Source organism: Galeopterus variegatus, unplaced genomic scaffold (genome assembly GCF_000696425.1).
Source record: "Galeopterus variegatus unplaced genomic scaffold, G_variegatus-3.0.2 Scaffold4172, whole genome shotgun sequence".
In the NCBI taxonomy this organism is placed as follows: Eukaryota; Metazoa; Chordata; class Mammalia; order Dermoptera; family Cynocephalidae; genus Galeopterus; species Galeopterus variegatus.
Genome location: NW_007730283.1, coordinates 74,554 through 92,371, shown reverse-complemented (window position 1 = coordinate 92,371; position 17,818 = coordinate 74,554). Strand labels below are relative to the sequence as shown.

At 50.2% G+C, this 17,818-nt stretch overlaps 1 protein-coding gene across 3 annotated transcripts in view; it reads right to left on the bottom strand.

The window, feature by feature from the left end:
- Positions 1-13,079: 13,079 nt before the first annotated feature.
- The window catches only part of RFX2 (regulatory factor X, 2 (influences HLA class II expression)), a 43,708-nt gene continuing 38,969 nt past the window's right edge, over positions 13,080-17,818 (bottom strand). For all 3 annotated transcript variants that reach the window (XM_008586895.1, XM_008586897.1, XM_008586896.1), the window contains 3 exons: positions 15,334-15,487; positions 13,977-14,019; positions 13,080-13,526 (listed from right to left, as the gene is read on the bottom strand). In XM_008586895.1, coding sequence (XP_008585117.1) covers positions 13,414-13,526; positions 13,977-14,019; positions 15,334-15,487 — 310 coding nt within the window. In that variant the 3' untranslated portion in view covers positions 13,080-13,413. The remainder of the gene's footprint in view (positions 13,527-13,976; positions 14,020-15,333; positions 15,488-17,818) is intronic.

The window sequence follows — 17,818 nt, the reverse complement described above, 5'->3', positions numbered from 1 at the left end:
CTTTTTTTTTTTTTTTTTTTTTTTTCCGTGAGACCGGCCACACCGTGCTCAGTCATTGAGCGCCCCGGCCATCCCTATATAGGATCCGAACCCACAGCGGGAGCACTGCTGCGCTCCCAGCGCCTCACTCTCCCGAGTGTGCCAAGGGCTCAGCCCATAAGTTTATTTTCTAAGACACCTTCATCCAGGCACAAGCCACAGACCTTGAGTTAGAAATTCTCTAGGAATAGCTAGAATATCAGGACCCTGGGGGTCATCTGATTCATCTGGTCACCCGCACTGTGTAGAACTCAGTTCTCATTACTAGCTTGTTGATTTCATTATATCCAGATTTCTCCAAACATCTCTTGGGTGGGTCTGAGCCTTTGCCTTATCTCTGAACCCTCTGACCCTTAATGAATTTTATATTCTTCTTTTGGTTTAAATTTACATTAAATAGATACTTAATATCACCATTTAAAATAGAAAACTACTAAACCATGAATAGAAAATCATTGTAAAAAATAAATGTGAAAACAAAACAATGTTTTTAAGTTCTAGGTAGATATGGTTGCCTGCCAAGGAGCTGAGTCCAAAGCCTGCTTTTTCTTTCATGTGCAGGGAGATTAGCAAAGTATTAGAGGGGTATTAAAAGCATATTATCACTCAGTGGAAACTTTCTCTTTGACGTGATGAGAAAGAGTGAAAGAGAATTGAAAACAGGGCAACTATAATACATGTGACTCAGTGTCATTTAACGCTATGACTACATGTCGCTTGAAGTCATGTCATACACCACATTCATCCCGCAGTTTGGGAAACTCCCAGCCACATGTCATCACTTGCTAAATATAATCCAGTTGTGGCTTTTTAAGGGACACTGACAGATGCGAAAACTACCAGCCTGATGGGCCAACTACATTTCCACTGGCTTCATGGTTCTCATCCCAGTGGCCTTTGCTTTATCTGATGTCCTGTAACACAATAACTTGGTCAACATCTATGTAAACAAATATTTGTGGATTACCTACCGTGGCCCCAAATTCTTTGACCCCATTCCCACCAAGAAGTGAAGTCTCTGTTCCCCTCCCTTGAATGTGTGTGGGCCTGTCAGTCAACAGAGTGCAAACGAAATGACACTATGTGACTTACGAGGATGGGCTATAACAGGGGCAGGGATTCAATTTCTGCCTGCTTTGCTGGAACAATTTTTCAGAGAGAACTGCCCAGCCTGGCTTTTCCCGTTCCTCACCCACAGAAACCATGAAAGAAATAAACGATAGTTATAAGCCATTCAGTTCTAAGCTATAAGCTCATTCATCTGTTATGCAGCAGTATGTATCCACCGTACCTGCTATGCTCAGGCACTGTTCTGCATGTTGACGTTCCTGGAATGAACCAGACAAACCCTGCGGTCCTGGAGTTCTGCATCCTTTTGCAGGGAGACCGACAATAGACAGCGAAATAACTTGGGATCATGACACACTTGTCACTACAAAGAAAATAAAACAGTGTATTGTGATAGAAAGAGGGGATACTTTACATTGGCTGGTTAGGAAGTCCCCTCTGAAGAGGTGACATTTTAGCAGAAGATCTGTGGGAGGAGCATTCTGGGTAGAACGTCAAGTGCAAAGGTCCTGGGGCAGGAGCCAGCTTGGTGTACTGGAGGACCAGTGAGGAGCTCAATGTAGCTAGAGCAGAGCGAGTGAGGGGTCAGGGAAGGGGGATGCAGGGCCTCCCAGGCCACAGTGAGGCGTTAGACCTTTTTCCTAACTACGAGTATTGGAAACAGGAAATGGGAAGGATTTGAATGATTTGCCCTAAACTGCTGCTTGGCCTCTCAGCTGCCTGCTTCCTCTGTGGCTCACCAGGGGACAAGTCTTAGAGGACCCCCTAAGTTCTGAGGATTGTGACCCTCTCTCCTCTGCAGCCAACAAGGACAGTGGCTTCTGCAGCTGGACTCCAGGAAACAGGATCTTCGCAGCTGTAATTTAGCTCTTGTCTTCCCATCATGGGCAGGGAGCCATCAAGTGCAGTTTCTACTCTATGCCCAGCCGATGCTGAGACTGAGGACCCAGAGATGAATCAGGTACAACCCCACCCTCAAGGAGCTCAGAGTCACGTGGAGACGGAAGGTAGTCATCACAAGTGGCCTCCCCCACTCACCACCTTTCTTGGTCCTCCCTTAATACACAGGGTCAAGTTCCTGACAGCAGATGTTCCATGGGACCAACAGCGGCCCCTCGCCCATGATGGCAGGGACCTCTGACCCAAACTGGGCACATCAGTGTGTCTCCCCTGGAATCTGGGATTGGAATTGCCTCTCCCTGGAAGAAGGCTGGGCAGGATCCCGTTAACTTGGAGGAGGGCCATGTTCTCTCTCACATGACCTGATCCACAGCCAGGTGTCAGCAGAGATGGGAGCTGGAGAGCTCAGGGCACCACAGTCTCCGATTCTCAAACCTTCACTTCATCCGGTGACACATTCCTGTCCCCTTCTAATAAACTTTGCCTTTTCTTTTTTCCTAAGCCACCTAGTAGGTGTCTGCTATATTTTTAAAAATTCCAGGTAGATTCTGTTGCCTGCCAAGGTGCCGAGCCTGAAGCTAGCTTTTTCTTGGATGTACAGGGAGGTTAGCAAGGTGTTAGAAGGGAAAAGATAAAAGTGCAATGGGATGTCCACCAACAGGATTGTGGGTAGACGGTGGTATGTCCAGACCATGGAATACAACTCAGCGTGAAAAAGGAACGACTTGCTGCTACGCACAACACCTGAATGAACCTCAGAAGTGTGCTGAATGCAGAAGCTGGACACGAGAGTACACACCATGATTCCATTGATTTGAAGTTCTAGGACCGGCTAAACCATAGGGACAGGACTAGAAGCAGGTGTTTGGAACTGGAGCTGGGTGATTGAGAGGGGATGAGGGGACTTTGGGAGAAATGTTCTAAACCTCGATTTGCGGTGTGGGGAGTAGTTACATGGACATATGTGTTTGTCAAAGCTTATCCAACTGTAAATGTGTGAATGCCTTTTGCTCCTATAAATTTTACTTGTCACACCCATTAGAGTGGCTATAACCACAAAGACAAGAGGTAACAAGTGTTGGTTAGGATGTGGAGAAAAGGGAACTCTCGGCCACTGTGGGTGGGAATGTACATTGTAACAGCCATTCTGGAAAAGGGTATGGAGTTCCCTCGAGACATTAAAACTAGACCTACCCTATGATCCAGCAATCCCCTTCTGGATATATATCCAGAGGAAATGAAATTAGTATGTTGAACAGATACCTGCACTCCCATGTTTATTGCAGCGTTATTCACAATAGCCAAGAGATGGGATCAACCTAAGTATCCCCCCAGGGATGAACAGACAAAGAAAACGTGGTCTGTATACACAATGGAATATTATGCAGCCTTAAAAATGAAGGAAATCCTGTCATTTGCAACAACGTAGATGAACCTGCAGGACATTATGCTAAGTGAACTAAGCCAGGCACAGACAGATGAAGACTGATGATCTCATGGACATGTGGAATCCAAAAAAGCTGGACTCATGGGAGCAGAGAGAATACGATGATTGCCCGAGGCTGGGTGGGGGCGGGGGGTGGGAGACGCTGGTTGAAAGGTGCAGAGTGTCAGGAGGATGCATAAGGTCCAGAGCTCTATCGTGCAGCATGGTGTGGTTAAGGATAATGTAATGTATACTTAAAAGTTGCTAAGATAGTAGGTCTTAGATGTTCTCCCTACACAAAAATGGTAAGTATGTGGGGTGATGGATATGTTAAGTAGCTTGACTTAATCATTTCACAATGTACATGTATATCGAAGCATCATGTCGTACAGCTTAAAGATATACAATCTTTACTTGTCAATTATATCTTAATAAAGCAGCGGGAAATTTTTTTTTTTTAAATGATTCCTCAATAAGGCTGATTTAAAACATATTCACTGTGGGTCTCATTGAGCCACCCGCTACCTTGACTGAGGCCAAGATCAGTCTAGTGTGTGTTTTTGTTGGGTTTTTTTTGGCGGCTGGCCGGTACTGGGATCCGGTCCCATGACCTTGATGTTAAAAGGCTGTGCTCTAACCAACTGAGATAACTGGCCAGCCCCACACTCTCTAGAAGACAAAAATCCAACTCCCAAAACATTGACAGATGGTGTGCATTTTGCTAAAGGTTTCATAGGAGATGGAGGAGAGGGTTATATCATACCTAAGGTCAACAAAACTTGCCCAGGTCCCCTTTCGATATTTACCAAGAGCCTGCAGGATGTCAGGCCCTGTGACACGCATGTGGGCCCCACGGCGGTGAGCAAACACCCTGTCTCTGCTCTAGGGGGTTGATGGTTCTTGTGGGATGTGGACGTGAGTCAAACAATCCCACTGGAACGTGTGGTTCCAGTTAAGAGGATTTCAGCTGGCTTCCATGAATGCCCTCAGGGAAAGGACTTTGGTTTAGAGTTTGGCACAGGCACCCCCATGATCAGCTAGCACAGGACCCTGTTTTTCTCCGTCACTGTGGTTGGAAGGGATTAAACTAGGTGCTATAGTCTGAATGTTTATGTCCTCCCCCAAATTCTTATGTCGAAATCCTAACCCCCAAGGTGACGACATTAGGGGGTGGGTTCTGTGGGAGGCATTTAGGTCATGAGGGTGGAGGTCTCATGAATGGCCTTTATTAACAGATCCAAGAGAAAGTCTTGCCCTTCCTACTGTTGGAGTGAGCAGGGCTGAAGCCATGTTGGGACCTAAATCTGCATGGGCTCTAAAAGATTTGAAAAGAACACAGTTGTTTTCTTGGCATGCATTTCTCTGAGTTCCCTCTTTTCTCATGGTTATTTGATATTTTGAGCCTTGGTTACAGGACAGGCGACATTACTTGCATAAACGTAAAGTTGTTTTCCAGCCAGCCTGGAGCTGCAGTACTATCCAGACCCTGGAAAAGCAAGGAAGACATGGGTAAAGCTGCGCTGATCCCACCGTCCAGCAGGACCCTGAGACAACAGCAAGGACGGGAGCAGAAATAAGAAGGAGCCTTGGCGCGACCTTGCACCTGGCTCCTTGCACAGAGCTCCCACGGCTCACCTCCCCTCCCTCCTGCTTTTCATTTCCCACGTTCCATTCTCTCGTCCCCCTCTTTAAAAACCCTTAAGTAAACCTGAGTCTCTGAGATGACTTTGGTCTGGCCATGCTCTTTCAGGTTTATTGGAGAGATGGGTTAGCCCAACATCTTTTCTCAGGTCACTGGTATTCTTGAATAAAAGCTTACTCCCAGTTTCACCAACATTTGACTTTTGAGTGGTTTGCTTTTGAGATTTTTTTTTTCTTTTGCAGCTGGCCAGTACTGGGATCCGAACCCTTGACCTTGGTGTGCTGACACCACGCTCTAACCAACTGAGCTAACCGGCCACCATGAGTGGTTTACTTTTGAAAGGGGGCAGGCAGCCAGACTTGGGCCTGGCAACACGTCTACTGTGCGAGGACACTGCAGTGAGAATTGTCCATGAGGCAGAAACTGGGTCCTCACCAGACATCAAGTCTGCCTTAATCGTGGACCTCCAGCCTGTGAGTAATACATTTTGTTGTTTATGAGCCACCCAGTCTACAGTATTATAGCAGCCTGGATGGAAGAAGACATCCAGGGAAGGGGCTGTGGGAGGTGTGCTGGAACGGAGGGCCAGTGGGAGAGAAAGGCAGCCCTGCAAGGCCTGGCGGGCCCTGTAAGTACTTGGTCTTTATCCTGAGCACAATGGGAACTCACCAAGGGGTTTCAAGGGGAAGCGAGACCTGGTCAGGTTTGTGTTTGAGACTCTCTGGTGGAGAAAGGATATGTGGGGAGGGGTGGCAGGGGAGCCTAGAGGCATTGAGGCCTGAGAAGTCCCCGACCACCATCCAGGCCAGAGACGCCAGGAGTTGGGTCGAGCCGGTGGAACTTGGGGTGGAGATGGACAGACAGAGGGAGTTGGGAGGTTCACTGTCAGCAAGTAGACTGGACAGATGTAGTGATGGACACAAAGAAAAGAGGTCCTGGGTGACCTTCAAGCTTCTGGAGGGCATTGCTGAAGGGAGGCACCAGTCCCCAAGGAAGGGAAGGGGGCTGAGGGTTTCAAGGGGTCTCTAGAATGGGTTTTCCATGCAACCTATCTCCTGAGCTGAGCAGCCCAGAGGCCCTTCTAGAAACTGACAGTGCATCCACCCCTGGCACAGGGATTGGGAGCCCAGGAATGGGCGCACCTGGGAAGGTGGCAGTCTCAGGCTCTTTGAGAATACCTGATAAGCTTGTGGGTTTTCTCTCATCAGGGTGCTGATAAACGTCCTGAACCGAAGGCCTAGAGCCCTGCAATCCAGTCCCTGTGCCTATTTGTGCCTTGGTTTCCCCCTGTGTTAGTCAGGATTCTCCAGAGAATCAGAACCAATGGGAGATAGATAGATTATGGGAATTGGCTTGCGTGATTATGGAGGCTGGGGAGTTCCATGACCTGCTGTCTGTAAGCTGGAGACCCTGTAATTCAGTCCAAATGTGAAGGCCTGAGAACCAGGGTAGCTGATGGTGTAAATTTCAGGCTGAGGGCTGGAGAAGATGAGATGAGATGCATGGGCTCAAACAGTGAGGCAAAAAAAAGAGGCAAATTCTTCCTTTTTCGCCTTTTGCACTGTTCAGGCCTTCAATGGACCGGATGAGGCCCACATCCAAATGGAGAAGGGGCATCTGCTTTACTCAGTTCACTGATTCAAATTCCAATCGCACCCAGAAACACCCTCACAGACACACCCAGAAGTGTTTCAGCTGGGCACCCTTGGCTAGTGCTGACCCCTGAAATGAACTGTTATCCCCCCGCCCACCCCACTAAACAGGGTAGACTAGCCTCTGTCTCTCTAGAATTTTCCTGCTCTCAGCTGGTAAATAGGTCTGAGAGCAGGAGATACGGGCTCACCACCCTTCCCTGTCCTGCCTCAAGTCACAGGATGTCCAATGTGGCCAAAGCTGATCCCTTGCCCATGATAGGGAGCCCGACCTGGTGTGGGTACATCAGTGTGCCTTCTCAGCCACTCTGGGGAAGACTCTTCTCCACTCCCTAACTCCGCAAAATACTTATCTTACTCCATTTTATTGTTTTTGGTGGCTGACCAGTGCCGGAATCCGAACCCTTGGTCTCAGTGTTACAAGGCAGTTCTCTAACCAACTGAGCTAACCAGCCAGCCCTCTATTTTATTTTTAATTAAAAAAACTTCAACTTGAAATAAATTCAGACTTACAAAAAAAAAGTGCAAAAATAGTACAAAGAATCCTGTGTGGCTTCCATCCACCTTCCACAAATATTAACATCCTACCCAGTGCGATGATCAGACAGACATTCACACTGATACTGTACCATTCACTAACGTGCAAACCTTACTCAAATGTCATCTATTCATGTCTAGTGCCCTTTTTCTGTTCCAGGATTTAGTCCAGGAGCCCACTTTGCATTTAGATATCATTTCTCCTTGGTCTCCTTTCATCTGGATCATATCTTCCGTCGTTTTTTTTTTTTGGTGGATGGCCCAGGGATCAAACCCTGGACCTTCGTGTTATCACTACCACGCTCTAACTGAGCTAACCGGATAGCAATCTTCCACCTTTCTTATTTTTTTCTTGACCATGACACTTCTGATTTTTTGGGGGGCGGGGGGCTGGCTGGCTGGTATGGGAATCTGAACCCATGATCCTGGTGTTATGAGGCTGCACTCTAACCAACCGCACTGTGACACTTCTGAGTACTGTCTAGTTATTTTGTAGAATTTCCTTTCACTTTGGTTTGTTTCATGTTTCCTTATCATTAAACTTATGGGAATCTGAACCCATGATCCTGGTGTTATGAGGCTGCACTCTAACCAACCGCACTGTGACACTTCTGAGTACTGCCTAGTTATTTTGTAGAATTTCCTTTCACTTTGGTTTGTTTCATGTTTCCTTATCATTAAACTCAGGTTATGCATTTTGGGCTGGAATTTCACAGAAGCGATGTGTGCCCTTCTCACTGCATCCTAGCAGGAGGCACGGGATGTCAATTTGTATCATGACTGAGAGAACTGAGATCACGTGGTTTAGATGACGTCAGCCAGATGACGATTTTTCTCTTTGAAATTACTGAGTATCGTGTGGGAGGATACTTTGAGTCTATGTAAACAAATAGGGAATACTTGCGAAAGAACAGGAGAGAGGGGAAGGAGGGAAGGACGCCAACTCTTTCACTCTGCTGTGTGTGGTCTTCCCTATCATGCAACGTTGCAGCGAAGTAAACATCTACGCTTCCAGGCAACATCCGGGCCTGCCCCGCCCCCGTGAAAAGGATGAGGCTGTGTCACATAGTGACCACTGGGGGGCGGCAGAGGATTGGGATGAATTCAAAGCTGGGCTCCAGGAGAAAACTTCCCAGGACTCTAAGGCTCTGCCTCCGTTGAGGGTCTGGCATCTTCTGGGAGTTCATGAGTACTGAGGGTGTATCAGTCTGGAGATGGGTTGCAACCCCCGCAATCCACCTCTGGCAAATGTAAGCAAAGGGGGAATTTGCTGTAAAGTTATGAGGATGCCCATGATATCAAAGGGAAAAGAGAAGAAACTGGCAGCTCCAGAGGGTCTTGGGAGTGAGGACCTGTGAGCAGAATCAGTGAGCACCTCCCCGAGGATTCCAGAACTTCGACTGCTTTCAGTCTTACAATCCAGTTCGCAGTTGAGCTTCTAAGGAGAAAGTGTCAGATAGGACCGCCACAGCAGGGCACTCTTTTACCCCCCCCATCCAATCCACTCCTCCATTAAATATTGAGCAAATGCCTCTTTGTGCCCAGCCATGGGTTTGTGATGCCATTTGAGGTATCCAAGTGGGCGACTGCATACGTGGGGCTGATGAAGAAGAGGCCCCAATCTATTTTGAGATCATGAGCCTCAGGCTTGTGAGCAATTACTCCCAGAATGAAATCCCAACTCCTCCCTGGGATCCAGGGAGCCCTCCAGGCCCCCACCCATTCCCCTCCAGCCTCATCTTACCTCCACCCCCTCTCTCACTCTCAGCAGCCACGCAGGCCGCCTCGCTGCTCCTCACAGGTGCTAAGCTCATCCCCTCTGCCTGGAACTGTCTCCCTCACTATGTGAGAGTCACCCACATAGAGATGGTATTTAAACCCATGGCAGGCAGAAAGGTCATTCCCCAAAAGAGAATCGGGGTGTTATTCCAAAAGAAGGTGGGATGGGCTGGCTAGTTAGCTCAGTTGGTTGGAGCACGCTGTCATAACGCCATGGTCAAGGGTTCGGATCGCTACGCCAGCCAGCTGCCAAAAAAAACAAAAACAAGAAAAAGGTGGGATGGATGCTGGATAGCAAAACCCCACGCAAACTCCAGTACCGAGGACTCTAGAAGGGGTCTCTGACCTCAAAATGGGTTGAGAATGACTCTCTAGTATTATGGCTTTCAAAAGTATCTATATTCAATACATTTTATGTTGTAGCCCATTACCTCATATATATGTATGCGTATGAGTGCATATATATATATACGTGATCTATACTGAAATAAAAATGTTACAAAGCAGGGCTGGCCAGTTAGCTCAGTTCGGTAGAGTGTGATGTTATAATACCAAGGTCAAAGGTTCAGATCCCCTTACCAGCCAGCTGCCAAAAAAAAGTTACAAAGTCATATATGTCTTTATTACATTGACACCCCTGATGTTTTATGTCTACCCGGCCCATTAAAAAAAAGTTAATAGAAAAGAATAATAATAAAAAAAAAGCTAAACTGGTCATAACTGATGGAGTTTAGATGTATTGTCCTCCCAGAACTCATGGAAATCTAACCCACAGTGTGGCAGTTTGAGCTACAGGGCGGATCCCTCATGAATGGATTAGTGCTCTCCCAAGGTAGGGGGAGTAATGAGTAAGTTCTCGCTCTATTAGTTCCCATAAGAGCTGGTTGTTTAAAAGACCCTGGCACCTTCTCTCTCTCTCGTTTCCTCTCGCCATGTGATCTGCTTGTACCCACCGGCTGCCCACCGCTTTCCACATTGAGCAGAAGCAGCCTGAGGCCCATGCTAGATGCAGCTGTCCCAGAATCATAAGCCCAATAAACCTCTGTTGTTTATAAATTACCCAGTCTCAGGTGTTCTGTTGTAGCAACACAAAACAGACTAATGCAATAACCCAACAACTTGATTTAGTAACCCCTTGGCCATGGTGGGGCACATGGCTCCTGCGTGCCTCTCCCTCAGTCCCCTTCTCCAGCCCCACCCCCACTCCCCTCACCTGTACGATTTTAACAAGCACCTAGCTGGCCTCCCTCCTTCTTGTTTCCACCCTGCCACAACTAATTGTTCTAAAGCCCAGCTTTGAATATATCAAAAAATCCCTATGGTGGCCTCCTGTTTGGATTTGAGTGACTCTTCTGTTTTCTCTCCTCCACGCCGGGGCCCCATCCCCCCCTTCCCTTGGTTACTGTGAAGGGCACCTGCTCACTCACTCACTCACTCACCCCTCATTTGCTGAGCATACTGTACCGGATCTGGGAAATACAGTATTGAACTAGGCAGATAATAGTGACTCACCCACAGAGCTTATGGGAAAGATTTGCAAGTAATTAATATAAAGTATGGGATGGGGAATACAGGGTGTAATGACCCTAATCTAGCTGGGGAGCATCCAGGAAGCCTTCCTGGAAGAAGCACCAATTAAGTTGAGCACAAAAGAGCAAGGTGTCCTCCAGGAGCCATCAGACAATGTCTGGGGACATTTGTGGTTGTCACAACTGGGGGGCGCTCCTGGCTTGGAGTGGGTGGAGGCCAGGGACACTGCTCAACACCTGCAGTGCCCAGGACACCCCACCACAGAGGATGACTTGGCCCCAAATCTGTAGCGCCAAGGTTGAAACACAATTGTGAAAGCTTACTTATTTCTCACAACTCTGTGAGGTGTTGAATTGTTATCTCTTTTCCAGATGGGGAAACTGATGGAAGTCATTTACTTGAGGGCACCATTAGTGACCAAGGAGCTGTCACTCAGACTTGTGCAGTCTAGTCCCAGCCACTCTGCCACACTGTGTCTTCTGGCCAGGGAGGAGTTGGGGAATGGCAAAGAGGAAGAAGAGAAGTGACCAGATTGTGGGCATTTTGAGGAGGGAGAAAGGTCAAAGGACAGGGCCATGTGGGTGATCATAGTGGTGCCCATGCTGTGATGGAGACACTGGGGAGGAGGTCTGAATGGCCAGATGCCCAGCTCCTGTCATGCTGTGCCAAGAGTGAGGCACCCATGAGCCTTTGAGCAGCGGTGGAGTCAGCCAGCAGCAGGTGGAAGGGTGTTTCCGTTGTGGGAAAGGGTGAGGTCACCGAGCATGTGGATGGGGAAGAGGGCCTGGGGCAGGACCCAGGGCAGACGGGCAGCAGCCGGAGAGCACCTCTCCCTTCTCAGCATGTCTGCATTTGTTGGGGGGTGTGGGCACCTCCCGTCTTGCAGTGGAGTTCTTGCTGCCAGACAGTACATGAAGGCAGGGACATCTTTGGGGTTCCCCCTTCTCCCTCCCACCCCAGCTGTGGCTTATTGAAGTCTGCCTGGAGGCTGTGGGGGCTGTAACAGCAACTCCATCACCACCAGGGACCCAGGCACCTGTCTCACTGCTTTGACATCTTTATCATATGACTTCCACCTCAAGGTCCAAGATGGCTGCTGGTGCTCCAGCCATCATGTCTGCATTCCAGCCACCAGCCTCAACTTTCCCATGTGTACAACAGGGGTAACACCTACCTCAGAAGATCAACAAAAAGAGGAGATGGGACGGGAAAAATGTCTAGTGTGGAGCCTGTTGTGGTTACAGTCAGTGCCTCCTGGAGGCTCTTGGTAGGACCAAGGTTTTCCTTGTTTGTGAGGCATCCATACCCCAGGGCTCTACTCAGTTGGTCCCTGAGGAACTTGCTGGCCTGTGGACCTTCAGCAGGCTCCCCTCTGTTGGTCAGTAATCAGCCTCACATCCTCACCAACCTCTCAGATCCAGGGCAGGGCCTGGGGCTCCTACATGCAGCCCCGCAGTGGGCCTGGCTCTCTGGGGGGTAGGTACAGGTGGGACAATTGCTGCTCAGGGAAGGACTGGCAGTGGCTTGATTTGGCTCAGAGGCCTCAGCTGCAGGGAGCCCAGAGTTGGGAAGTTCTGCATTTGTGACCCTCAAGAGGGTGGGGGCGAGTAGACTCCCACTGGGTGCTCAGAGGCTGCAGGGAGTGGCACAATTGGTACGCAGTTGAGTCCTGGGAGCTCCCCAGGATTGGCCACACAATTTGCAGGCCCTGGTGCAAAATGAAAATATGGGCCCTTTGTTCACAAGTTAAGAATTTCTAGCTGGTAGGTAGCACAGCATCAAACCAAACACAGGCCCTGGAGTTCCCAGCCTTGGAAAGTGATAGATGATTTTAGTGTCACCTCTTCCTGGGAGAGAGGGGCCTGGGCTGGGGCAGCTGACCGGGAACTGCATCAACCTCTCTGGAACATCCTCCCACCCGTGGGTCCTTCCTGGTTCCTGAGCCCATCACCCTTCTCTGTGGGGTTTCTTCAAAGTCCTATAACCCCCAGCATCAGAGTCCCCCAAGAAGAGACAGTCGCAACAATACAACTCCTGGCCTCCACCCTCATCCCACCGAGTCAAGCTCTCTGCCCTGGGCCTGAGAGGCTGGGGAGGGTGTGGAGGCTGATGAGCCTGGGTGATTACTGCCCAACAGAGGGGAGCCTGAAGAAGGTCCACAGATGGTGGGAGATGGGGTCCAGGAATCGGTGTGCACTGATTTTCAAGGGAGTCTGAACAGTGGTCCCCACCACTTGCTGAATAAACCCTGAGAACCACCAGTGGGTTCCATCAGCAACTGGAGATCTATTTATTCTGCCACAGCTGAACGGGTCTAGACTGTTTACAAAGGCGAACTGGAGACATCGACGGTCCTGGGCAAAGAATTGTTTTAGCACCATCGCGGGCTCAGGGCTGGCAGCTCCTTCTGGAAGGCATAAGAAGGCCCTGAGGGCAAAGGTTTAGTCTCCCCTCCCCAGACAGCCAGCACGCAAGTGTGGGAGATGCTGAATGGAGAAGAAAACTGTGGAAGGTAGCAACTCTCAGCTCTTAAAGGGACTTGGGCCAGAGTTCACAATTCCAGCAGAGAAGGGTTTGTTCTGTGTAAGGGACAGGTGTCCTGGTGTAGCACTCAGTACACTCAGAACACAGCCCCCGATATGAACTTCTTCGATATTAACAATCATTTTTCTTCTTGAACAGCATGTCATCCTGGAAGGGCACACTGACCCCGGGAGTCCCCCTGAGTCTCAGTAAACATTCCATCATCTAAGAGGCACTAATGCAGCAGAGCTGACGGAGTCCAGGCTCCCTGAGTGGCCGGGCGGCATCCTCGGGAACCTCGTGGAAGGCACCAGGTGCTAGATGCCCTGCAGGGGGTGGTTGGGGTCGCTGCGCTCACGCTTCACGAGAGGCTCGCCCTGGCTGCGGGCATCTGCCTCGGCCTCGCTGCCACGCTCGTCACTGATGTCATCTGTGGGGTCAGGGGGCACAGGAGGAGGGAGAGAGAGATGCGCATATTCAGAGAACTGCACAGACATGAATGAGCCAGGGCATCGAGGACACAGGGCAACCTAAGGAGCCTGTCCTCCCTCACCTGCCTGGTCACCCCTAAGTGCCCCTAGGTTGGGCAATGGCAAGGGAGTCTTCTGACCCGTGACATCCCGTGACCAGCGCCGACTGGCTTGGGCCACGTTCCCAGTGGGGCTGTTCCTCCTGTCCACTCTCCTGCTGGATGTGTATGCAGGAGGCCTGGCTGTGGCCTCAGTCCTGCGGGCTGGTGTGGGGGTGCCACCTGGATACCGTCCCCAGGGCCCTCAACCTGCCCCAGGGCCTCCACCCGCCTGCAGATTGTGTGATGGGGCAGCCAGGCCAAGGCTGGGAGGGATAGCCCTCGGAGGGCCAAAGCCACAGACACACGCACCTTTGTCAAGCAGCGTCAGTGACAGGGAGGCGAGATCGTTGAACTGAAAGATAAACTCAGAGTCAGGGGCGTCCGCAGAGGGGTGGCAGTTACTCTCTAGGAGGGTCTCAGGGTATGTTACCCAAATGGCCTTAAGCAACGTCCTCTGTTCAGTTACATGACTGGGGTTCTGCCCTGAGAAGTGGCTTTGACACTGCCAGGTGGCAGGTGGGTCCCCTTGACACTTTCCAGGCCACACCTGGGAGTTGATGGAGGGTAAGGGGGTGCTGACTGCTGGGGCCAGCCAGGGGACAGGGAGCTAGCAGCGGAAAGCCCTGGGGTGTTGCTGATCCAGCCTTTTGTGGTGGCTGGAGGGTCTGTGAGCTCCTGGAGTCTGTGCATGGCATGAAAACTACCCATGGCTCCCAGCAGGGCCCAGCACCCATGCCAGCGTGGTAAGTGGTGGGTCCTGGTCACTAGCCCTTGGAGTGTTGTCTCTGAAAAGTAAGTTTGCGGGGGGGAGGGGTAGTGGTCACCATTGATCCTGGGCTTATCATGTAGTAAAAGCTCCACAAGTTTCACCTCATTTCTTCCTCAAAACTACCCCACCCAACCCAGCAATTCCGCTCCTGGGTGCAGGCACAAGAGAATGGAACCTAGGTGTGCAAAGACCTGTACACAAATGCTCACAGCAGTGTGACACAACAGCCAAAAGATGGAGACAACACAAGTGCCCACTCACAAATGAATGGACAAACATGGCATGGTCCATCCACACACTGGAACATCACTTAGCCATGAACAGGAGCAAGGCTCTGACACACGCTACCACGTGGATGAACCTTGAACAAGTCACTCTCAGTGACCGATGCCAGACACAAAAGGCCACACAGTATGTGATTCCATTTATTCCATTCTGTCCACAGAGACAGAAAGTGGATCAGTGACTGTCAGTGGCTGGAGGAGGTGGGTGGGGAGTGGCCGCTAATGGAAAGGGAGTTTCCTTTTGGGGCAATGGACTGTTCTGGAACTAGATACTGGTGATAGTGGCACATTGTGAATGCACTAAATGCCACTGAATTGTGCACTTGAAAATGGTAAATTTTATGTTATGTGTATTTTACCTCAATTAGTAAAAACACCACCCATGGTGGGAAGGGGGTGTTCGAGGCATCATTTTGGTGACAGGAAGCCTGCCAGGTGGCAGTGAGTAGGTGGCAGAGGAGCTAGGATCTGGACCCAGGTCTCTCGGCCTCTTCCCCGTCCCTGGCCTCCTGCAAATGTTTTCTCTGGGCTGTCCACTGCGTCCACACTCGCAGTATGCCTCCCTCTCCCTGCAGGCTCGGCCCTCCAGGGTGCCGTACCAGGGTCCCCTCACCTCTCCCATGACAGCGATTGGCGTCTCTCCAGTTGCCTCGGCGACACGGTGCTCGACCAGGTAGAACATGTACTCATCATAGAGCAGGCGGATGAGGTGGAAGGAACCGAAGCTCGCAGCACTGCGCAGGGTCAGGTCCCGGATCACCATGGAGCTGGGGAGACGGCGGACAGAGGCTGGGAGACGGGTCGGGGAGGACTGAACCTGGGGCAATTGGCCAGGCTTCTATGGAGCAACATACTCATTGGTGTGGTTCTTAGACCTGCTGGCCTACAGGGGCCTGCCAGCCACCGAGCCACCCCTAAGTTGGGCATGATGGACGGGTGGGGATGGGGCTGCCCACTTGCTCCCAGGGGATGGGACAGGAGCAGTCAGCTCTAAAGCAAGAGGCCGCTTGACACCGCAAGTGTGATGGCTTCTAGCCCAAGCATCGGAGACTGGTTCTTGGCTTGTGAGTAATATTTCAGACTCCGAGTCAGAGCAGAGACCAGAAGTTCGTGCCCACTTGCCCAGCAACAGGCGCCTTTCCTCGCCTTCCTCGTGGCTTTCCCTCCTCCAGCCAGTGCTGTTAGGCACCTAAGAACCAGACAGAAGTCCTGGGTGCTTCTGTCTCTTTCCTGGAGAGCAGGGGTTGGCAAACCATGCCTAGATCCAGACTGGATGCAGCCCACTGCCTGGTTTTGTGCTGCCTGTGAGCTGAGAATGATTTTCACATTTTGAAATGGTTGAAAAAAATCAAAAGAATGTTATTTTGTGACACGTGCAAATTACATGAAATTCACATTTCAGTGTTCACAGATAATTTTATTGGCACAAGCTGTGCCTGTTCCTTTACGTGTTGTCTTTCCATGCAATGACAGAGTCGAGTAGCTGCAGGAGAGACCATGTGGTCTGCCAAGCCGCAAATATAGACCGACCCCGATTTGTAATGGTTCAATTTATGAGTTTTCAACTTAACAATGGGTTTAAGCGGATGTAGCCCCATTGTAAGTCTGTACTTACTATCTGGCTCTTTACAGAAAAGGTGACTCCTGATGTAAAAGAATTATAACCCCAATGCCCTATCTCAGAGTAAGAACTCATGAACTCTCAGTTCTGTTGAGTCAGTGTTGTAGCAATAAAAGGAACAGGAAGGGACAAGAAAGGAGAGACACAGCACAAACACTACCGAAGCTGCTGATACCTATGTGTAGAGCTAGGGCTGGGTCTGGAGCTCACAGACCCCTCAAGCCTGTTCACAAACCCTTCACACACAGGTCTATGAGCTAGGTAACCAGAAAGAAGGTCCTTGGAGCCGTAGGTGAAGAAACAGTAGTTTTTATTCAGCACACACACTAATACCCAGGCAGTCCCAAAAGAAGCTCAGAAACTCAACTGCTACCGGCAAAGTCCAAAGAAAAAACTGAGCAGCTGCCAGCAGAGTAAACATGCTCTGTTTTTAGACCCGAGCTCTACCGGCCAGGCCAGCACTGCTTCACAAACTGAAGAACACACAATAGCAACAAAACTAAAAAGATACATAGGTGCACATGTGCACTAACTTGACCCACGCACAACTTGTTTACACGAAATGTGCTGCACGACCCCCAACCAGACCTGAGGTGGAAGGGGCTGACTAAACTATTCTATTTTCCCCACACTACGCAATAGCCACGGGGTGTGCAGGTGATGCGGTAAGGACAGCTGATGACAAATCAGGGTACTGAAGTCTTTCTGCATTTCCCTGGGCCAGTGTGTAGGCAAAATGGGAGCCGGCTTCAGCTGCCTGTAACTTTGAGATGGCTCAAGAAGGGCACCTGTGTGGCTCCTGTCTGTGTGGTTAGTGTGTGTGTGTCTATGAGCCCTTTAGAAAGCAAAGGGAACTTGAAGGACGTTTATGAACACAAAGACCGCATAAGTGGACAGAGTGAAACAGCTCGGGGTTTGTGATGTGTTTTCTCCCCTGGCTCTGTGCAGCCAACACCTCCCCACCAAGGTAAACACAGCGAACATGGCCTGCGGGTACTTGGGAGGGAGGCCCCCCACCCCCAACCCTTGCCCACCCCAAGTAAGCTGCACCCCCCCAGCCCCCTCCTGCTCCCTGGGCCCACCAGCTCGCTTCCTAAGCCCCCTTTCATGAAGGCCTCTGTGTAGGTCAGGTTCTAACATTCTGCACCTACCCACCCCATAGCCCCGGTGTCTGGTGCGATGCTTCAGCCCGAAGTATCTTTCCTGAAACATCTTTGTGGTCACCTTGGCATGTTTTGGGTTCTCCAAATGTGCTTGCCCCTTCCCGAGGGTAGGAACATCAGCAGAACTCTACCAAGAGGAGCCCAACCAGAGCCGGGTGATCAACCAGCCAGGGCCTCTGCCCACCTGTTCACCACTTTCTGGTGGATGCTGCAGAAATAAATCCCTTAAAGCTAATTTGTATTTTTTTTTTTGTCCTTTTATTTTGTCTTTTTTCGTGACCGGCAACGGATCGCAACCCTCAGTGTCGCGCCCG